This window comes from Podarcis melisellensis (assembly GCF_964234715.1).
Source record: "Podarcis melisellensis genome assembly, chromosome: 1".
Taxonomy (NCBI): Eukaryota; Metazoa; Chordata; class Lepidosauria; order Squamata; family Lacertidae; genus Podarcis; species Podarcis melisellensis.
In genome coordinates this window covers 28955016-28978898 of record NC_138528.1, presented here as the reverse complement: position 1 = coordinate 28978898, position 23883 = coordinate 28955016, and the positions used below count along the sequence as shown (strand labels likewise).

General features: G+C 43.8%; 1 protein-coding gene and 1 long non-coding RNA gene across 6 annotated transcripts in view; one reads left to right on the top strand and one right to left on the bottom strand.

Moving 5' to 3' along the window:
- The window catches only part of ADCK1 (aarF domain containing kinase 1), a 102951-nt gene that overhangs the window by 29360 nt on the left and 49708 nt on the right, over window positions 1–23883 (top strand). For all 5 annotated transcript variants that reach the window (XM_081912478.1, XM_081912475.1, XM_081912476.1 and 2 more), the window contains one exon: window positions 8903–9106. In XM_081912478.1, coding sequence (XP_081768604.1) covers window positions 8903–9106 — 204 coding nt within the window. The remainder of the gene's footprint in view (window positions 1–8902; window positions 9107–23883) is intronic.
- LOC309373429 lies at window positions 6767–12037 on the bottom strand. Its single transcript, XR_014170021.1, has 2 exons — window positions 11767–12037; window positions 6767–7200 (listed from the first exon to the last, which is right to left on the bottom strand). It is a non-coding gene; the product is annotated as an uncharacterized lncRNA (long non-coding RNA).

Genomic DNA, 23883 nt, shown 5'->3' with positions numbered 1-23883 from the left:
AGCGTTCTTTCCTGCTCCCTCCCTCTCCCTCACACGCTGCCACTGCCGGCGCCTTCTCCTCCCTCCCTCCTCCTGGCTTCTCTCTGCCCTGCCTAGAGGAGGAAGGGGGCTGGGCTTTGTTGATGCCAGCCCCTCTCCAGAGCCCTTTTATGCACCGCTCATCGTTCTACTGCTGCCACCAGCCCCTGCTGCTCATAAGACACAGGAGCTATGGTTGGCTGAGCGCCCCTCTCAAGCTGCCACCATTTAAAGTTGCCCCTCTCTGGAACCCTTTCGTGTGCCGCTCATTGTCCCTCCTCTGCCTTTCACCCCTCCCAATATAGTCCGGCCCCCCACAAGGTCTGAGGGACAATGGACCGGCCCCCTGCTGAAAAAGTCTGAGGACCCCTGGCTTATGCTGTAGTATGGCCTGCTGGGAGCCTGAGACTCTCTACCTGGCCCAGGGCAGGGCTTGACAGGCTTCATAAGAACTGCTGCTACTGCTGCCACTGCCCAACAAGGACTGGGGTATTTGGGAGGAAGTTTTGTCGGGAGTTTTTGCTGTTGCAGATATTAATTTTTTGTATCTTTATTTTTATGTGGAAACTGTTCAGTTTGGTTATGTAGTTTTTGTTGTGTTTTATTTATTTTTATGACTACTCCGCTATGTTTGTAACTATGTAAATCTTTACATATTGTAAGCTGCCTTGAGCGTTGTTTTAACTGTGGAAAGGCGACATACAAATAAAATGATAGTGATGATGATGATGATGATCTAGAATTTATTTGATATGCCACTTGATTGTAAAAAAAATAAATCCATTGAAACGGTTTACAAGAGGAATGAAACAATAAAATCACCAGCAATTTCAGTTAAAATCAGTTATTTAAAACATCCAAAAATGATGAAAATTTGCAATAAGCTACAGAGATCAAAACACATGTAAACATTCTACTTATCTGGGTAGGTTTATCTTAACATAAATGTTTTTAGCAGCCACTGAAAAGTACTAAGTGAAGGCATGTGCATGATGCCAATAGGCAGGGAGTTCCAAAGAGTGGGAGCTGCCACACTAAAAGAACTACAGTATAACTCATATCATCCCTGGGAGTCCAGCAATAGCTGGAGGGCCACCGATTCCTCATCCCTGGCATAAGTTCAAGTTCATACAGTGGTGCCCCGCAAGACGAATGCCTCGCAAGACGGAAAACTCGCTAGACGAAAGGGTTTTCCGTTTTTTGAGCTGCTTCGCAAGACGAATTTCCCTATGGGCTTGCTTCGCAAGACGAAAAAGTCTTGCAAGTTTGTTTCCTTTTTCTTAACACCATTAATACAGTTGCGACTTGACTTTGAGGAGCAACTCATAGAACGCAGTGTACATAGTAGCCTTTTTTGAGGTTTTTAAAGACTTTGGTGATTTTTGAAGCTTTTCCAAAACTTCTTTTGCAGCCATTTGGTAAGTTAAGCTTTTAAAACTTTTTTTTGGGGGGGGGGTTGGATTTTGGGTTGGGGTGTTTGGAATTCAAGGACTTGGTGTTGGGGAGGGGTTTGCAAGAATCTGGAAGCTTGTGTTTTTCCCCCTGCATTTTTATGACTTTCTGTGACCATTGGGCCACTCTGCTGTTTTTTTTAAAAAAAATCTGGATTTGAATTTCTGTGTTCTGGGTGGCTGGGGGAACAGTTGGGGAGGGGGTTGCAAGAATCTGGAAGCTTGTGTTTTTTCCCTGCATTTTTATGATTTTCTGTGACCATTGGGCCACTCTGCTGTTTTTTTTAAAAAATTCTGGGTTTGAATTTTGAAATGCTCTTTACAGTATGTGTGACTTTAAAGAGCACTTAATAAACTCTTGTTGTACCAAATTTGGCTTTGTTTGGACTTTTTTTGACCATAGGAACGCATTAATTGATTTTCAATGCATTCCTATGGGATTTCGTGCTTCGCAAGACGAAAAATTCGCTAGACGAAAAAATTCGTGGAACGAATTAATTTCATCTTGTGAGGCACCACTGTATCTTGAACTTAGAGCTAGTTTAAAGTGGGGCTGGCAAACCCCCAAGACTGGCACATCTTGCCACAACTTCTAAGCTAAAACACATCAAGTTTGAATGTGGCAAACATATTTTTGCAAGCAGATGTGTCAGATAGATATACCCCCTGGGCAAGCTGGGATTGGTTACATCTCCCTTTTAAGGAGAGACTGGTTTATGCTGAGACTAACTACAGACACGTTTGCTGTTCTTATAAACCACATTTCTGCATCCTTCTAAGCACACTTGAGTATCTGTGCCACTATTTGATTGATTGACTGATTTTGACTGATTGATTTCTACCCCACCCTTCACAGAAAAAGATTTGCCAGGGCACGGTGACTCAGGCAGGTTCGCAGTGCTCTGTGCAGAAATGCTTACAATGAAATTGGCTTTTGTGGATTTCATTCAATGAAAAGGTCAACTTGTATTAAGAGTGAAAGTCAAGAAAATCCCCTGGGCTAAATGCGGTTGGAGATCTAGTGAAGTGCAGGGCTGGCTTTGGACATGCGGGACTCTGGTTCAAATACAATTGTACCTCGGAAGTCGAATGTCTTGCGACTTGAATGTTTTGGCTCCCGAACGCCACAAACCCAAAAGTGAGAGTTCCAGTTTGTGAACGTTCTTTGGAACCCGAATGGCTGACAGAGGTTCCCTGGCTTCCAATTGGCTGCAGGAGCTTCCTGGAGCCAGTTGGAAGCCGTGCCTTGGTTTCAAAATGTTTTGGAAGTCGAATGGACTTCCGGAACAGATTCCATTCAGTTTCTGAGGTCCGACTGTACTTGTATGAGTGCTGTATGGTTCCTCTTGTTTTTCTAAATAAAATAGCCCAGCTTGTTTCAGTATTTCTTCCTTTGCTAACCTTTATGCTTGGCCTGTTTTCTATTGCTTTTCCTCCAGGTAGGATAGCCAGAAGTGACTGCAAATATACTATCAATTTAGGTGACGACACTGATGGTATTTCTTGTGATAGCAGTCATATCTCAGAGGGGAGGGAACTTCATAATTGAGGTGTCACCACTGAGAAGGCTCTCCTGTTACAGCAATAGCATATATCAGAATGTTGCAGGGCCTTTCTCATAGATCTTAACAGGGACACTGTCTCTCACCCTCACAAGTAAAATGGGAAAGTAAAAGGCCTACAGGTTTGATGCAAGAATAAACCCTTGATGCAAGGGTTATGTTTGCAAAATAATTTTTTAAAATTAAAACAAGCTATATCAGACAATTAATAGTAACGATAGTTCAATCATCACTACTTTTTTATTCCGCCGCTATATTGTGTCAGTCAGGGCATGACAAATGTTTTCCAATATGTTGGGTTTTGACGCTACTGTAGGCTTCTCATTTCTCAGTGTCACTCCAATTTTAATAAAGCAACTGGCATTATATCATTGGTGCTATCTGGTGCCTTTCATAAGGGCTCACAGTGCCAGAATAAAATGCAATATGGCTTCAGAAATCTTGTTACCCCCTAGAAGTTCCACATCTGCTTTCTGATCTGAATCTAGTGCATTGGCAGATGGTTGGGTGTGACATTGTTAAGGTGAACCTGGCCATGCCTACAAGCCGAGCTGGCACAATGAAATCCCATTAATCCTCTGTTGCACATCCAGCTCAGAAATCCAATCAGGCCCCCAAGACCACCCAGCAGACCCGGGCAGCCCACCTCAACTCCTCTGTTTTACAGCATCAGGAATCAATTCAGACATTTCAGGCCCTGCCCAGTCTATACATGAAAGGAGTAATGGCACCTCCTTCCTCGTAAGACCTCAGTTCCAGGCCCTTTTTAGTGTGTGGGGCATAGGAGCCAACCTCTAGGGGCTGAGGGGTCTTTGCCCCCCAGTAAAATATTTGAGGGAGCTGGGGCCGCCCAAAGTTGATGGGCATTGCCATTCAAATGGTGTGTGTGCACTGCATCATATGATTGATTATGTGGGGCAGGTCTTACCTGGCCCCCCCCCAATAATTTATCATCCTTGGGGTGATAAGCAGAATTCTTTCTATTTCTTTCTCATCATGCTGATGACATCTCAATTCACTCCAGTTCTAGTAATAACTATTGGGCATTTGAGTGGAATTCAACTTGGAAGTCAAGTACAGTGGAAGCTTGGTTCTCAAATGTCTCCATTGATGAATGTTTCAGAACCCAAATGCCAAAAACCTGGAAGTAAATGCTTCCATTTTTGAACATGCCTTGGAAGTTGAACGGCTTCCCCTGCATGTTTTTCGATTTTCACCATTGAAATTGAGATTCTCTCTTCGCGCCTGGGTTGTCAAATGTTTCAGAAGTCAAATGGTCTTCCGGAACAGATTACGTTCGACAACCGAGGTTCCACTGTACTGGAAAGGTTTAGGCAGTGTCTGATCATTGGCCATGTTTTTGCATCTCATGCATTGATTATTTTCTAACTGTGTGTAGGGGATTTTACCAAAGTCCACTTGAAAATCTTCTGCTTAAAAAATCTTCTCTTTTCTCACTGTCTCTATTCTTTGCTAGAATGTTCACAAACTAATAAATTGGAGAGGAAATGGTTTTTCCCTTTCCTTTGGCAAAAGCCATGCTGGTTTGTCACGTATCATATTCAGTGAGGTGATTTATAGCTCTGTCATTAATTATTGTTTCGGCTTGTTTATTTGCTGCTGAAGTAACTGAGAGCCCTGGGATGGTTCTGTAGCAAAGGATAAAATAAAAAAAAGGGAAAAGAGGAAACCAAAGTAAAGCATAAAATAGTTCAGGGTCAGGAGACCTAGGTTCAACAACAGATCAACCATCAACTTACAGTGTGACTTTGTGGACAGAAATACAGCGTTCAACAGACTGGTGACTGGAAGTGGCCGCCGAGACCATATAACACTGGTCCTGAAAGACCTACACTGGCTCACAGTACATTTCCAAGCACAATTCAAAGCCCTAAATGGCCTTGGCCCAGTATACCTGAAGGAGCGTCTCCACCTCCATTGTTCAGCCCAGACACTGAGGTCCAGTTCCGAGGGTCTTCTAGCAGTTTCCTCTCTGTGAGAAGTGAGGTTCGAGGGAACCAGGCAGAGGGCCTACTCGGTGGTGGTGCCCACCCTGTGGAACACCCTCCCATCAGATGTCAAGGAAATAAACAACTATCTAACTTTTAGAAGACATCTGAAGGCAGCCCTGTTTAGGGAAGTTTTTAATGTTTGATGTTTTATCAGATTTTTAATACAGTGGAACCTCGGGTTGTGAACGTGATCTGTGTGGGAGGCGTGTTCGCAACCCGCAGTGCCACGTCTGCACACGCGTGTGACATGATTTGATGTATCTGCGCATGCGTGAGCGCCAAAACCCGGAAGTAACCTGTTCCAGTACTTCCAGGTTTGGTGTGTCCGTAACCCGAAAATGCGCAACCCGCAGTGTTCGCAACCCGAGGTATGACTGTATTCTGGGGAAACCCAGCCAGATGGGCAGGGTATAAATAAGAAATTATTATTATTATTATTATTATTATTATTATTATTATTATTACCACTTGGTTTGACTGGGCTGATGAACAGTAGCGTCCTCTGTGTCCATTATCTAGGTGGTTTTGCTGCTCAGCAGAGATCAAGCATATAATTCCTTCAGACTGTGAGCTGCCCTTGATGGTGTTTTAACTCTACTGCCAGGGTCCCTAGTCTGCGTCCCTTGGCATCTTAGATTGTGTTATTTCAGATCCATCCCAATCTGATGACTTGTTACATTTTAATTGGTCAATTTACCCTAGGCAGTTCTGTGCTCTTGCATCTTAAACTCTATTATATTTTTTAAGTTGCTGGAGTGAACAGTTCATCTTCTTTATCCCCATCCTTTCGGATATTTTAAGGCTATCATCCCTTCATATTGGTTTCTCTAAACAAGGCATGGCTGGTTTTTTTCTGCCTTTTTGTTAATAAGATTCATTACAGAAGCTAGAAGTAACTTGAGCAATAGGAGCAACTTCCAGGGCATTTTCAGAATGAATTGTTTGAATGTCATTTCAGTGCGCTGGACACTTGCATGCTATCTAGGATAGAACTGTGTTAATCTCATTGCTGAATGTTCCCTCTATAACCTACAGGCTGGGAATCAGTAGGATCAGCAGAGTTGGCACAGTCGAAAACAGCTAGAAATTCCTATGCCAATTGCCACCTTTATCCTGTTTTTCTTAGAAGATTCATTGAGGGTTCCTTAATTTACGTCACTCTTGAAATACCATTCTCTGTATTTCTAGTTTAGGACTACACCAATGCATAAGTTGTACAAGGAAACTCTAGTTAGAACACAGCCTTAGGGTTGAAGTAGACAAGATGCCATACACACAATTAGAAATTACATTAATGCCTTAAAAAAAATGAGGTATGGTGGTCCATTTGGGAATCTGGTAGGGGTGATAGTCGATAAGGCGACTTTAAACCTTTGCTCTCCACTGTACATAATATAAATTCCCTCCATTGCAAAAAAGAGGTGAAGCAGGCCTTGATTTGAATTGGGACCACCACGAGGGGCAGAAAGGTTAGAGCTCTTCCATCCTCACCCCGCCAGGGTTTCAGTCTGGATTGGGGCCCCTGCTCTGACCACTCTTTACTGTTTTAAAAGCCATGCATGAAATAGATAATTGTGTGAATGGCATCTAGTTGAGCTTGACCTTTAGTCTCTCTTTAATTCAGTCATGATAACAACAACAACAAATTACATAATGCAATCAGTGAATAATGTGCAGGATGTTTGTTTTGTTAAGTAGCATTAAATATTATCTGTTCAGTAAATGCTTTGGAAATGGCAAGAAACAAACTTTTCCCCTCAAGTTATTTATTGTATTACTTGCTGGACAGGTTGGAAAAAAGCTAGTAGCTTGAATTGTATTTTGCAGCGTCATGGCCAGGGATTGTTAATTACCACGTCAAGTACACACAATGAACTGCAAATGGCGTTCAAAATCTTCTTTTCCTTGTTTAGCTGGAGTACCTGGCCTTACAACATCTTTTGTTGACATGGCTGCCATCTGTTCTGTGGCCTGTTTTTCAACCCGAACACTTAAAGGAGGGAAAATGCTCTTCCAGTACCTATTTCCATGTTGGTGACCAGTGTTATAAATCCGCAGGAATCCCAGTGGGACTTGCTCGCATGAACTTCCTCGTCTCTGGATTGAGGCAGAATCGCCATATGGTAGAACCATGCTTCCTTTGCAGTGACACATTGGCTGCAAGGCAATCACTTGCTAGTAACTGGCAGTTAAAAAAGATTTTGAACTTACATTTTAGGAGGTGAATCAACATTGGGGTCAGATGTCTCTTTTGCTCCCTTGGCTCAATCTGGTGCGCTCCCATGCGGGCCTAATTGTGTGTTTGCTTTGTGTGTGGAGTGTGGGTGGGTGTTCCCAGTAGCCCTGACACTCTGTACAGTTCCTGAAATTTTGTTGTTGTTGCTGTTTCTTTCTCACCACGAGCAATATCTGGGTTGAAGTGGCATTTCCCCCCTCAAGTGTGCCCAGCCTGCCCTTCCTTTCTCTGAAATGCAAGTTAATTCCGGACAGCTATAGATAGCCCCTCCCTGCTTTTGCTGCTGATCCCCCTTCCCTCCGCTTTCTCCTCTGTTGGAGACAGTGTCGAGGACAATTATCCAAGCTGCATAAAAGCTGTTTCCCTGTAATGGGCTGAACTCCCTGTACTGTGACAAACTGCCCAGCTGCTCTGGCTCCATCCCTCTCTCCCCCCCTCTTCACTCCCCCCGCCCTGTCTGCACCCTTTCATTTCCAATCCATTCCAAGCTTTCTCTCTCTCTTGATATCTCTGTCACTCCAAGCAACCACATCAAGGGAGCAATGTAAGGCACGATGCATAGAGCTACTGTACTCGTGACCACACATTTCCATGGCAGAAGCTTCCTGCTCCTTGCAAGAGTATTATTTTTGAGTCTAGAGCTGAAAGCTGCCTTTTTGCACACCGTTGCCCAACCGCTGCAAGGGGGTTTGCAGAGGCAGGTGGAATGGCAGCTTCTGCTTCCAGCAGCCCAGTGTAAGGAAGTGGTGAGCACCAGGCTTTCAAGGGACTGGAATCTAAATATCTTGCCTGCTTGTTTGTGTACCTCTTTGAGGCGGGGGTACACAACTTTCTTCAACCTGAGGTCCACATGCCCTTCTGGGGACCACATGACGGTGGTGGGTGGAGTCAGAGTCAAAAGTAGGTGGAGCAAATAGGGGCATCATAGAATTGTAGAGTTGGAAGAGACTATGACGGTCTTCTAGTCCAAGGAATCTTTTGCCCAACATGGGGCTTGAACCCACGACCTTGAGATTAAGAGCCTCATGCTCTACTGACTGAACTATCCCAAGTCAATTCTTTTTCCTTTGTACAGTAGCTAGTTTCTACACACACTCACAACCCCTCTCTGTCCCCAATCAGGGTTCAAGGACGCATTCCAGTAAGGCAAAAACATTTGGGGGAGGGTTGAAGCAAGGCCACTTAGAGGGGAGGGTGTGTGGCCTGGGGAAGTCTCAAGGGATAGATAGGCCCAGAGAGCTGCATTCAGACCCTGGACTTGAGGTTCCCCACCCTACCTTAAAGCACTGTCTGCATGGTGCTTATTGAGGAGACTAGATGTGGTTATGTAGAACTTCTAATGCCTGCAGTCTGCATACACATGTAGGTACTGGCCCACATCAAGCCCTGGTCTGCAATTGTAGGGGCATCCTGGAGAAAACAGTGACTGTTTTCCCCAAAGATGCGTCCTGTTCTAATGGTAAACACAGGGAGCCTTATGGTAACACACACCCAGAACAAGCAAAATGGCAGCCTGGGAAGACAAGATAGGTTAGCGTATGATTGGAAGAAAGGGATTCAGTCAAAGTTTTGGATGTTTCTGAGTCTTTCAACCTCCCTCCCTCTCTTTCTCCCCCTCTTCAGGTGCATCTGCGCTCTGCAGAACGTCTCCGAGACCTGTGTTGTGCCAACCGGGGCACCTTCATCAAAGTGGGGCAGCACCTGGGGGCTCTCGACTATCTCTTGCCTGAGGAATACACTCGCACACTCAAGGTGCTGCACAGCCAAGCCCCTCAGAGCAGCAGGCAGGAGATCGAGCAAGTGATCTTGGAGGACCTGGGCAAAGGGGTAAGTGTGACAACAGGCATGTGTTGACTTGTCTGCCAAGCACGAGCAATAAGAACATAAGTATAGCCCTGCTGAATCAGGCCAATGGCCTGTCTAGACCAGCATACCACAGGGCTCTTCCACACTACTCCATGCTTTTGAGGCACAGGTTTGGCCTTTCCAGGTGCTTGCCTGAGCAGTTTGGCCGCTTGCTGCATTTCAGCAGTAAAACGTGGGCTTTCCCGAGGAAAGTGCTGGGACCAAAAAAAGACCTGCTTGGATGCTGATCTGGAAAGCCCGGACTTGCACCTAGAAACATGGCACAAAAGGAAGTGTGGATGAGAGCACAGTGTGTAACCAGATGCCTTTGGAAAACCTGATAGCTGGGCAGGGGAAGAAACCAAGAATCCAATATAAGTTATTAACAGATGTTAAAGAAAGAGGGGGCTTCGCCCTGCCAGACTTGAAACTGTACTATGAAGCATCTTGACTTTGTTGGTTAAAGGAATGGATGTTGTTAGAAAATACAGATTTCTTGGATTTGGAAGGTTATGATAATAGATTTGGTTGGCACACATATTTATGGTTTAATAAGACAAAAGTCCATAAAGGAGTTGGAAACCATATATTCCGAAGATCTCTATTTGAAACATGGGACAGGTATAAAAACCTATTAGAACATAAAACACTGCAGTGGCTGTCTCCATTAGAAGTGATGAGTGTGAAAAAGATAAATATGAGTAAAAATTGGGTTACGTATGAAAAATTAATACAAAAGGAAGTAAATGGAAAATGAAATCTTAGGAAGAGGTTAAAGGATATGTGAATGACTGGCTGCACTATCGCCAAGTCAATGAAATGTTTAAACAGGATTTGAGAGAAAAAGGATTTGATGATAATAAATCAAAATTTGAAATAGAGGTATTGAATAATAAGTATAAAATTTTGTCTAAAATGTATTAATTGCTGCTTGAATGGCATTTGAAAAATGAGGAGGCAAAGTCGGTGATGATACACTGGACCAAAGATTTTGGATATAATATACAGTTAAAAGACTGTGGAAAACTGTGGAAAGAAGGATTAAAAATTACTGCATGCAACACTTTGAAAGAAAATTTGATGAAGATGATTTATAGGTGGTATATTACACCTGTGAAATTAGCTAAAATCTATAAAACAAGTAACAAATGTTGGAAATGTAAAGAAAAGGAAGGGACTTTTTATCACATGTGGTGGGAATGTAAAAAAGTGAAAAACTTCTGGGAAATGATATATAATGAGATGAAAAAGATGTTGAAATATACATTTATTAAGAAACCAGAAACATTTTTACTTGGCATTGTAGGAAATGATATTAATAGACAGGATTATAAGTTGTTTTTATACGCAATGACAACAGCAAGAATATTATTGCACAAAAATGGAAGCAAGAAGAATTACCGACAAAAGAAGAATGGAGAATGAAATTGATGGACTATGCAGAACTAGATAAATTAACAGGAAGGATTTGAAACCTGCGGGATCAGAGATTCTTAGAAGACTGGAGTAAATATACGAACTATTTGAAAAGTAATTGTAATGAACAGATTACGCTAGTAGGACTGCAAGAAGTTTTGTAAGGAGGATTATCTGAAATATTGCAAGAAAGACTATGAGGAGAATTATTAGTTAATGACAATTAAGAGTAATAGAGAAATTAAGAAATGCAGAATAAGTGATAAAGAATGAAAAATCATCAGAGGTGTTGATGGAAGTCTAAAACATTGTATAAGAAGTTATATGACTGTTGGAAATGATATGTTAAATAAATATGTACATATATAAAAAAGGAAAACCTGCTAGCTGAACAAGTGTGCAACAGCCACTTGCAATTCCCAGCCACTTGTATTCAGATGCAAAATGCCTCTGATTGGGGAGATAGCACATAGCCATCATGGCTAGTAGCCATTGATAGCCTTGCCTTCTATGAATTTGTCTAATTCTGGGTAGTACAGTGAACTGAAAGCACTAAACAGTGGTTTGTTGCTGCTTTCTGGTAATAAATACACCTCCGCTTGTTGCTAAGGATACAGGCATTGTTTTCTCAACGTAGTGCTTCTGTTGCAGAAATATCACATTTTTGCAGTGCTGAAACTGGAGTATTTTGTCACTGCGAAAATGCAGATTCTTCCCCCTAGCTCTCACAGCTGTTACTGTTGAGATTGCTGTGTGCTATGTGCAGCATAATGTGATTGTCACAGACCTCTGTTGGTTATTGAGTGCACCATTGCTAGCAGGGAGCTATACCTGCCCCTGCTGTAAACGTGCATCACACTTTATAACACAGAGGTGGCTAATCTGTGATTCTTTAGGTGTTGCTGAATACCTAACCATCCCTGACCATAGGCCAAGCTTGGCCTATCGCTCAACATCCCAAAAACCAAAGTGCTGCACCAACAAGTACAAAATAACCCCTCTGCAGCGCCATAAATCCAACTCAATGGTGTAACGTTGGAAAATGTTGATCACTTCTCCTAGCTGGGCAGTTATCTTTCCACAAGGGCTGACATTGGTGCCGAAATCCAGCATCGCCTAAGCTCTGCGAGTGCGGTTTTCTCCCGATTGAAATGCAGAGTATTTGAGAACTGGGACATTCACAAGGAAACCAAAATGCTTGTTTACAAAGCTATTGTACTACTAACCTTACTGTATGCTTGTGAAACATGGACCACTTATAAACACCATCTCCAACTCCTTGAAAGATTCCATCAACGGTGGCTCCGAAAATTTTTACACATCACTTGGGAAGGCAGGTGAACTAATACCAATGTACTGGAAGAAGAAAAGATCACCAGTGTTGAAGCAGTGATTCTTTAACATCAACTTCGTTGGACTGGTCATGTTGTGCAGATGCCTGATTATCGTCTACCAAAGCAACTACTCTATTCCGAACTTAAAAATGGAAAGCGTAATGCTGGTGGTCATCAAAAGAGGTTTAAAGCAAAGGCAAATTTTAAAAAATGTAGTATAAACACCAACATTTGGGAAACACTTGCCTGTGAGTGCTCCAATTGGAGAACAGCCTTTACCAAAGGTGGCATGGGCTTTGAAGACACTCGAACTCAGGACGCAAGGGAGAAACATGCTAAGAGGAAGGCACGCTTGACAAATCCACACTGTGATCAGAAGCCAATGTCCCCACTGTGGAAGGATGTGTGCCTCCAGAAGTGGCCTCCACAGTCACTTATGGACTCAGTGTTAAAACCTTGCGGCAAGATAGACCCAAAAGAGAAAACAATAGAACACCACTAGTAATCACATACAGCTCTCAAGTTAAAACAGTTCAACGCATCATCAGAGATTTGCAACATCTCTTAGATTAATGACAGCTCTTTTTCCAAAGCTCTGGAAGGAAAACCTTTCATTGCCTACAGAAAGCCACCCAGTCTTAAACAGCTCCTCACACACAATAATACAACAACCAGACCTAACATGGGCACTGGCGCAAGAGCCTGCAATAAATCTAGATGCCAACTTTGCTGCCACATACACCTGAACAGCATCATTATTGGCCCCAATAACATCAAACATACAATTTCAGGCCTATTAAATTGTTCATCTTTCAACATTATACAGTGGTACCTCGGGTTAAGTACTTTATTCGTTCCAGAGGTCCGTACTTAACCTGAAACTGTTCTTAACCTGAAGCACCACTTTAGCTAATGGGGCCTCCTGCTGCTGCTGCTCCTGCGCCGGAGCCCGATTTCACTTCTTATCCTGAAGCAAAGTTCTTAACCTGAAGCACTATTTCTGGGTTAGCGGAGTGTGTAACCTGAAGCGTATGTAACCTGAAGCGTATGTAACCCGAGGTACCACTGTATATCAAATGCCAACAGTGCCCTTCAGCTCTCTATATTGGACAAACAGGGCAAACTTTATGCCAAAGGGCATAAATCTGACACCAGGAATAATAAAACAGAGAAACCAATAGGAGAACACCTCAATCTCCCAGGACATTCTGTGCAGGATCTTAGAGTGACTGTCTTTAGTGGCGGAGAGCAGACAGGGGCATGACTGGCGCGCGTCCTGGGGGATGTGCCTCCTGTTCCGGGGGCATGGTGTGCCGCCTGTAGGGGTGTGGCGCACATCCTGGGGCCGTGATGCGCGTACTGGGGGCGTGGCATGTTGCCCACAGGGCCGTGGCGCATGTCCTGGGGGCGTGGCGCCCAGCACAGTGGGGGGAGGGCCACAATGGCACCCCACCGGAATCATAGTGCTGGGGGCGGTCACTCCCCCACCCCCCTCTTCCTCTGCCAGTGGCTGTCTTATTACAAAAGAATTTTAGAAATACACTTAAAAGAGAAGTTGCTGAATTACAACTCATTACCAAACTAAAAACTATGGAGAGACCTGGTCTGAATAGATATATTGGATTCATGTCCCATTATACATACTAAAGCTAATTTTGGTCATCTATCCCTTTAAAAATCCCTTGCCCTTCCCTGTGGAACCAACTGCCATAACAGTCATCAACAGTTATAAGGTTGAAGCGACCTCTGCTTCAGAGTATCTGATGAAGTGTGTATTACACACGAAAGCTCATACCTTGAAAGCTTATATTTAGTTGATCTCTATGGTGCCACTGGAATTATTAAAAAAGATTTTTTCATCTTTCATCCTGTTAGTTATAATTTCATCTTGTTATTATCAACACGGCTATTCACCTGAATCTGTTAAAACCATGTTTATGGAAGACAATCTTACTCGGCTACAAGTGATTGCCAAAGAAGAGAAGAAGAAGAAGAAGAAGAAGAAGAAGAAGAAGAAGAAGAAGAAGAAGAAGAAGAAGACGACGACGACTAGCAGCCAGGACTGATGGGAGAGAGACCCCAACAAAATCTGGAGAGCCCATAGTTTAACCTGCTTTGTTTTAACATCTAATACAGGGATAGCTCTTGGGAGTGTAGCTTGTAAGATGCAGCTGTGGGAGTCTGCTGTTCTTAGCAACTGGAGACAGACAATACTTGCTGCACAGAGTTTCAGAGTGTATTCATGTCTTCTACCTTATTGAGAACGCCAAATTAGCGAAAAATGGGCTAGGTGTGAATTGTTGAGCCTGGGCTACAGAACAGATACGAGTGGCATAAGTAGAAGAAAAATGGAAATACCCATCAGGAGCCCATTCACTGGACAAGAATAATGGGGGTCAGTTAAATCCACAATATTCATCTGATTGCCGGCAAACTCAGCAGCTGCACCACCAATGTATCAGTGGGGCTGAACAGTGTTCATGAGCTAAGGAGTTTGTCTAAAGTGGGTACAGAACAGTTAAATGGGTCAGGTCAGATACAGAGGCATAGATGGGGCAGTGAGAGACAGTTGGTTAGATGATGTCAGACAGGAGATAGAAGACAATTTGGCAGGCTGCATTGCAGTAAAAATGTCTGAGACAGTATTGATCCAAACCAGCAAATCACGGATGGCCTTCTCCCTTATTACCATATGAATGTTTGTGGGACAGAGTTCATTGACATGTTACCACTGAGCTGCTGAGCCCTGTTTTGCTAGAGTGGGTCCCTTTAAAATTTGTTGCCTTGTAGCTAAGGCTTGGCCACTCCATAGGCGTGCCAGTTTTGCTCAGGCCATTGTCAAAGCAACATCTGCCTTTTGTGGGCGATCTTTTGTGTCTTGCAGATCCTTCCTCTGGTACCTGGAACCTGATATCTGCTTTGTGCTGCTATAGTGTCTCCTTCAGGCCTTGGTCATCATCCTATAGGTCAGGAAACAAGACCCCATGGCTGCCTCTATATAGTGCCCTTGTTGTGAAATAGCCACAAGGTGTTCACTCACCTTTTAATGGACATCTGCATGTCATGTAATGAACAGAAATGTCTATGTTTTCCCTGTTCAGCTTCTCTTTCATGCCTCCCACCGACCTCAGGTGATCCAGCTCCTCCCCCAAATAATTAGCACCCCCCCCCTGGTTATGGTCTTTATAATTTTCCTTCTCTGTGCTCCAACTCTAGGAGTTAACACTATTACTTTAACCCTTCCCTTTCCAGAGAACATAACCTTTATATCAGTTTTATCCCATCCCTCCCTGCAGTGAGGGAGAGGAAGCAATAATAATTAGCAGTGTAGTGAGGGGAGAAGGAAGTATTTAACACTTTCTGATATATTATTTGGATTCCAGAAGTCTGGAAGCAGGGCTGCTATTCTCCTTCCAGCTTAACACTGAATAGCAGTGGCTGGGTGCTGCAAAATTTCCACATCTGGAAGCACCCATTGACAATGGAAGTTGTCGATTCTAAATGTGCTGCAGAGAGCAAAGTAGGGATGGGCAGATCTGTCAATTTCTATTTCACTCAGTTTCTCTTTTTTCTGTCTTAAGTTTGGTTCTCCAGATTTCCACCTCATTTATCAGCATCTTAGTGCAAATTTATCCTAGTATACACATTTTGGTATGCAATTTCGCCTAATAAGCACATTTAAAGCAAAAAACAATCTGCCCCAATATTTTTTTAAAAAGGTTTTTTTTCACAAACATGCACACTTTACCCTAGCATAGACACTTTTGTACACAGTGTTTGGCTAAGAGAAGTGCAACTTTTGGAACCTTTGCTTCAGTTTGCACCTTGTTTCAGAAAGTGCGAATTAGGTAAGTTCGCATTCAAAGGTGAACTGAATTGAATTTCTCTCTCATCCTTAGAGCAATGGTAGGCATAGGAATGGAACATCAGAGGCAATATAGATGGCCTGTGGCAGAACCATGGAACCAGGGCCAGTGTCAACATTAGATGGCTGCCTTAGGCAGAAGATGCAGAAAGGCTGGGAGGGACAGCAAGGTGCTGGAGGACACAGCCTGCCCTGCCCTGCTAAGCTAGGCTGCAACCCTCGCATGTGGTGGAGGATGCTGTCCCACTGACAGTTTTGAACTGAGGTACCATACCTTTGAAGCTGTATCCTATCACTTTAAACAGTCATGGTTTTCCCCAAAGAGTCCTGGGAACTGTAGTTTGTTAAGGTTGCAAAGAGATCCCTATTCACACTGACAGAGCTACAGTTCCCACAGTAGTTTAATAATCCCTCTTTCCAGGGTAGTGTGGGAATTATAGTTCTGTCAGGGGAATAGGGGGTCTCCTATCAAGTTACAGCACCCTTAGCAAACTACACTTCCCAAGATTCTTTGGGGGAAGCCATGATTGTTCAGAGTGGTAGGCGGCAGCTTTATAGTGCAGATGGGGCCTAAGACTCACCTGCCAGTCCAGTCAGCTTCTGTATATGGAATGGAAAGAGACGCCATTTTGTCTTTTCCCTCAGTTAGCAACATGTCTTGAGGCTGCCCTATGTGGAGCTCTCCCTCAGTAGAATGGCAGGCGCTGTTAAAATGAACTGCAAGCTTGCTCTTGGTAAAATGCTACACGTGGGCAAGCTGTGCTGGCCTTTTGCTGCTCTATAACCATTTCCAGACAGCACTGTCAGCCCTTCCTTTTCGAAAGCCCCCTAATTAACCCTGAATGAAAAACAAATAAATCCCCATAATAACCACATAAATAGCTGTTGCCGTTTACACCAAGGCCATGTGGTGGCAAGGAAGGCTATGTCAACCATGAGCGCTTTATGGCTGGTAAATCAGATTACTTTTCCCTAACTTCATTTGTGATCATACTTCAAGTCTCTAGGGTGGATTGAGAAGGGTCGGCGGTGAAGAATGGAGCTGCAGGGTGTGTTGGCGTTTGGAGGTGGTGAGTGGGGTAGACCTACCTGTAATGCCATAGGGCAGGGTGAAATGCAGTCAGTGCAGCAGGATTGGAACATCTAGTAAATCTGGGGTTGTTTGTTTGTGGTGCAGGAGTGCATATAAAGGAACATGCTGTCATGGGTTCACCTTGTGGAGAGTGAATGATGTTGCCATAGATTGTGTAGTTCAGATTGACAAGGGCACATCTGAGTAGGTGGGCAGGCCCCCAAATAGCCTTTTGTTGGTAATGTGAGTAGAGATGGGGGAATTTTAGGGTTGTGGGGTATAGAGAGATAGGCCTTTTCTCAGCCAAGGCCACATTATTCTGCCCAAACTGTAGCCTGACCCTTACTGAACTGTGACATCATAATGCAATTTATGACCACTACTGACACTTGCTGTTCAAATAATCCTGCCTGCTTTCTGAACAGTGTTGTGTATGAAGCTGCCTGGTGCTGAGTCAGACCGTTGGTACATCAATATTGTCCTAACTGAATTGACTAGCAATGGCTCTCCAGAGTTTCACAGGGGAAATTCACAGCTGGGATTGACTTTGGAACCTTTTGTATTCAAAGGAGATGCTCTTCCACTGAGCCACACCCTTCTACCATTTTAATCAGGGATACTGTGGATTGAGCTTGGGAATTTTTGGCTTCAAGGTGTGTGCTTTGTCATGAAGCCCAGCTGGCAAATATTTGTGCTTTTTAAGTGTCTGGTTTGGCTGTGGGTGGGAAGCAACAATAAGTTTTAGAAACAATGGCTAAGATACCAGTTAAAACCATGTAAACCAGATAACTCTGCTAAGACCTTTGCCCGCTACCACCTCAGTTCCAGCTGCCAGTAGCTAACACAAATGAAATGTGATTATTGCTTCTGGAAGGTGCTCATTTTTGAACCTTGGTGGGTCTGTAAGGGAAGAGATGTGTCTTGGACTGTAAATCCTTAGTAGATCTTAGAAATTATGATTGGCCATAAATTGAATACTATGTTGGTCAAAACCTTGTTTCCTCCTGCTCTGGAGGTTAGGACTTGAACCAATAGATCCAAGGTCCAAGAAAGGAGATTCCAAATAAACACCAGGAAGACTTTTCTGGTGGCAAGAGCTGTTGGACAGTGGAACAGATTCTCTCGAGAGGTGGTGGATTCTCCTTCCTTGGAGGTTTTTAAGCAGAAATCGGAACGGTAATCTGTCTTCGAAGCTTTAGTGGAGATTCCTGCATTGCAGGGGGTTGGATTAGATGATCCTTGGGATCCCTTCCAACTCTACAGTTCTATGATTCTATGAGTCTACGATTCTGAGGGCTTTATGGATTAAAACCAGCACCCTGTATGCCTGTAGCAGGGATGGAGAACCTGTGGCAACCACTTCCCCAATGCTGCTGGACTACAACTCCCATCAGTGCCCATACTGGCTGCAGTGGATGTGAGTTGTAGTCCAACAACACACATGGAGGGCCAAAAATCTTTCACCCCTGGTCTGCAGGTAACCAGCACAGACACTGGCCATTGGAAGCCTCTTAGGAGTACATTGAGTTTGGTTGCATTTACCCAGAAGAGGAAGAATGTGTATTGTTACTCGATATGTCTTCAATGAATTGATAAACGTATTCGATTAATCTATTCCCTGGTGAGCCCTGCCATACATTAAGTCCTCTCAGTATTATTCATGGCTTCCCCAAAATTGTCCCCCCCCCCCACTCAGAACTCTGGGGAGAGATAGAAAGGCGATATATTAAAACACGGCACATGGTTTTTCTCGCTCTGCTTTGGCTGTGTGCGGCTTCTGCGACGGGCCTTTTCTTCTCTCTTGAATATGTTTTCAGCCGCTACTGATCCGCCCCGGTTCCTTTCAGCATTTCAGGCGCTAGACAGAGCCTTCTATGCCTCATTGATTCCCAGCGAGGCAGCTCGAATCCCCTCTCAGCTGCAGACTTTCCTTTCAGCGTTACTTTGCCCGCATGGGCAGAGCCAGGGTGATATTTAATTTTAAAGAGACAGAGAGAAAATGACAAGTGTGTGTGTGTGTGTGTGAGACAGAGAGAGAGAGAGAGAGAGAGAGAGAGAGAGAGAGAGAGAGAGAGAGAGAGAGAGAGAGAGAGAGAGAGGAAGGAAGGAAGGAAGGAAGGAAGGAAGGAAGGAAGGAAGGAAGGAAGGAAGGAAGGGAGAGAAATAATAAATGATAATAGTTAGAAAGATATAATGCAGGAGGGGTATGGGTTATGGTACTGAGTAAGTGGTGTGGGCTGTTAGCTTTGAGGAGTGATTTATACTGGAATGTGGAAACGGTGCTGGGAACCTCCACTCTGTTGATGGTTTAGGATGGGATCTTATTCAGCCAAAGGGCCACTTTCCTCTCTGGACAACTTTCTTGGGGCCACATATCAGGGGTGGGCAGGGCCAGAGGCAAACACATGCACCACCAGAGGCAAAAGTGGGCCAAATAACGAATGTGAATTCTACCTTTGTACAATAAGGCTCATTTCTACACCCATCCGCACAGTTCTCTCTGGCAATCAAGTGGCATTATTAGAACTGAAGGCACCTTCTAGTCAGGCAAAAACACTCACAGAGTGACTGAAGCTGAGTCTGAGGTGCCTGGGCCGGTGAGGGTTTTGTGGCCTGGGGAGAGTCCCAAGGGCCAGATACAGAGGATTGGAAGGCCACATTTGGCCCTCAGGTCTGAGGTTCCCTACCCCTAGCTCAGGAGCTCTTAGCGGTTTTCAATATTTATTTAACAGTGCCATTATATTGCCTGCTATTGGAAAGAAATATTGAAAGCAGCTTCCAGAGATAAAATATACATTAAAACAATTTTAAACAGAAAAACAACAACACAATTTCACAGATATTAGAGAAATTCAGGGCAGAAAGATCCAGTGGTGGTGGCTGGCTGCTAGCGAAAGCCTGAGGAAACAGATGGTTTTTTAAAATCAGCATTGGAAGCTCCCAACAGTCAGTTTTGATATTATTTATTTCTTAAATTTGTAATACTTCATGTATTATTAAAGCCCTCTTTGCTCAAGCTCCCAGTTCCTGGTCTTCACAAGCAGCAACTATTGGACCTAGATGAGGATGCACACCACCCCCAAATGCCCTTGATTTCCAGAAGGTGCTTCCAGCAGGCCCAGTAGGGCCTGGATGAGCACCACAGAACACATGACGAATCTAGAAAAATCTAGAGCCTCATTCCACTCATTTTAGTTGTGCATCACACGGATCACTCTTATTAGATGAAGCCAACAATCTTGGGTGGAAGTCCATTCGATTACTGCTGGGATAAATTTAGCCCATGCACACATTTGCTTGGCTATTGGTTATGTTTTTATATTTCAGAGATGTATTTTTAGATCTTTGAGCGATTGTAATATTGTTTTTTCATGATCCTGGGATCCTATAGGAGGAAGAGAAGGGAAGAAATACACATGACAACAGCAGCAGCAATATTCCATAATAATATTCAGCATTGTGCTATGGTGAATGTTCCATCTGCACAAGCATTGGAGCTTGCCAGAAGGAATGACCCTTCTCTTCTCCCCTTGTGCACTGTGCTGGGGGTTTTCCCAACCCCCTGAGCCGTGCTGTATATGCAGAAATCCTTGCATAGTGCTTCTTCTGACAGGCCTGCCTAGGTGAATCCTACCCTCTAAAATTAATACTCTTATTAATGGGGGGGGGAGAGTTCTAAAACATAGAGGATTAAATGCTTTGCTACATCAACATTTAAAAGCTAAGATGCACTCTAAGGGACACTGATTATGTTTTGTAGTCCTTTAATGATCTGGAGTTAGAGACATCTGGCAATTCAAAAACCAAGGATTTTAAAATACTTATTATCCTGCTGTTCTGAGAAGCTAGCGTGGAAGCCTGGTGGTGCCCAACAACTATGAAAATCACTATATCTGGAGAATATAATTGATCCTGTAGGAGGTCAAAGAAGCAATAAACAATGGCCGGTCCATTGCCTTTTCTGTTCCTGTTGCTTTGACCTGCTGTAAAAATTAGTGTCCAAACTTTTGGCTGTTGTTTAAAATAATATATTTACAAATGCCCTTTTTATAGTATATTTTAGAATATATTTACTTAAGTGAAAGAGAAAAACATTTGCAAATGTTAACATGGAGTTTTACAAGGTCAAATTTGACAATTGGTAGTGAAAATATCAGAAACGCTGTTGTTTTGTGCTGGATAAATAAATTTTGGTAATACTCAAAAGACAGTACAAAAGTATGTGATTAAATTTTAGAGGCCATTTACAAAAAGTCTTCAGGTTGAGTGTTTCAGGGTTGACCTCATTTTCAAAGAGTGAAGATTTTATCCCTTATCTGTAGCCCAGCTGTGATGCAAACTGGCCAGCTGAGCCAGAGATCCACAGGATCCTAACTCACTGGTGGAACTTGAATTTGGACTGTCCCTTTAGATACCAAGGTGACCTTGCTGATGACAGAAGAAAGTATCACATGTGAAAAAAAACAGAAGCAAGATGACTGTTTGAAAAGTGACCTGTTGTACAGTGCAGTATGAGCTAGATCAGTCTTCTCCAACATGGTGCCCTCCAAATACTTTGGGTTTCAACCCTGATCCATCCTAGCCAGCATGGCCAATGGTCAGAGCTATAGTGCAAAATATTCGAAGGGTACCAGATTAGAGACGGCAGGGCTAGGTGTTACAGAGCCTTAAGATTTCTAGTCTTATCAACCTACTTTTTATTCTACAGAAGAAATGAAATAGCTGTGGAATTAACCCAGGTAGTGGAAGCCACGCAACAGAAAGATGTATAGATAACCTTGGCAGAGGGCCTTCTCAGTAGTGGCACCTACCCTGTGGAATACCCTGCCATCAGATGTCAAGGAGACAAGTAACTATAGAACCTTTAGAAGACATCTGAAGGCCTTAAACATCTGTTTAATGTTTGGTTATGTTTTTATATATGTTGGGAAGCCACCCAGAGTTGCTGGGGCAACCCAGTCAGATGGGTGAGCTGCAAGTAATAAAATGATGATGATGTTGATGTCACACATCACACATGGGCCTCTCTTTCCCACCAGTGCTCAGGGCAGCTCTGGCTTCAGGCTTGTGCAAGAGACTTTCCAGTGGGTCCTCCTGAACTATGGCCCTTCAGTGAGGCCCACCCCTCCTTCAACAAGAGTGCTCGGCTCATTCATCCACAAACTACTGGTCTCCCAAGTAATGGAAGGGGAGAGAATAATGAGGATGAGGGCTTGTCCTGGGTGGGGAGTTTAGCTCAATGGGCCTTGCTTTCCATGGTTTCCGGCAGCTGCCCACCTTGGCTGTGAGTGTAGTGCGCTAAGGCACTGAACTGTGGGCATGAGATATGGAGGTAGAAGCAACATGATTTAGGGCTACGCTCACTGTAGCATTGTGTTGTTCCGAAGAGTGGCTTGTTGTCCCTGGATAACCTCGCAGAGAGCCTGCTCAGAATATATTGCCGAAACCTCGTGACCCTCAGAAATGTGAACATTTTTCAAAGAGCGGCCCAGCTGACAAGGTTCTCGGCGGAGTGACTTTTGAGAAGCGGTATAAAGAATTTAAAACTAGGTACTAGGCACCGCGATAAATTCTTCATTTAACCTCATTTTATCTATGCATGGGCTAATGTGAAATGTAGGTTAGGGGGCACATCTTGCCAGAGGGTTCAAATTCCTACCATTCACTACCTATGACACCCAAACAAAATAATAAATCTAATGGCAGTTGTAAGTATCTCTTGTGCAGGTGGGGGTTCTTCTGCGCATTTTCGATTTCACAATACAAGTATTTCACTAGTGATAATACTGAGTCAAACAATTGGCCCATCTTACTCAGTATTAGGGGTCTTGTGGGAAACTGCATAAGGGTGCGTTAGAATTCAGAGAATGATAGAGCTGGAAGGAGCCTTGGAGGTCATCTAGAAAAGCCCTCTACTCAGTACAGCATAGTCTATTTTGAATGGCTCCTGCTTGTTTTGATCCCCAGCACTGTGTAAAAACTAAAGTTTACTGATTAAGTAGGTGGTGGTGCCAGCAAGAACTCCTTGGATGAAAGGGGAATCTCTGGCTTGCGTCTTCCTTCCTTCCTTCCTTCCTTCCTTCCTTCCTTCCTTCCTTCCTTCCTTCCTTCCTTCCTCCTCCCTCCCTCCCTCCCTCCCTCCCTCCCTCCCTCCCTTTTTAAAGCAAAATGAGTAATTGTTATTGCTTTGACCCTGCAGCATTCCTTTCTGTTTGGAATCTTGGGAGTTGAACTATAGGTCTCATAATCTTTCACAGGAAATGCTAAACTGGTCAGGAGAGAGTCCCTGGAATCACTGTCTTGAAGTTTTGATGTTGGATGTTTTCAGGCAAAGCAACCTGCTGCTCAGCCAGCCCTTCTCGATACTGTCTCTTTGCTGGTGACCTGCTTTCTGAGGCCATTTTATTTGGATCATATCCTATTGGCTGGGTACTGCTGGACAGGTGGGGAACAAACCTCTTCACTTGGGGATTGTGCAAACACAAATGGCTGCTTCTCCTCTATCATTTACTTCTTTGGTATGTTTCCCTAATGACATAAACAAGTTCCTTTTCTTTATGTAAGCATTCGGGATAATACGTACAGTGATACTATGCTTGACCATTTCTCAACTGCTCTGGCAAAATCTGGACAGTTGGCAGCTCAGGACACCTCCATATTGTTGATATTTTGCGGGAAAGATTCAAGTGCCTACCAGGAAATTTAGCTTTAGAAAAGTGACAGGGATAGTGCATTGAAAAGTGTGGAACGAACCAGTGATTAATGGGATGACATAAAATCCTGCAAGCAAATCAGGGTGATTGCAGGATGACGACGCATTGTCACAAAAGCTGCCAGTAAGCAAATCAGAACAAATGCTCAGGGAGGACTGGACAATGTGCAAGCAGATCAGGATGAAGTCTCAATAAACAGGTGGTCTGGGGGAGTCCTCGGTGAAAAGGGCAGTCTCTTTGCATGACTCCCCTGGAAGTCCTGCTGCACAGTGACCAGTAGATGGCCAGCTAGATCCACCCTGAACGGGACCGGTTACGGAAGTTGCAGCACCAGCATGCAGAAATCTGGATATAAATAA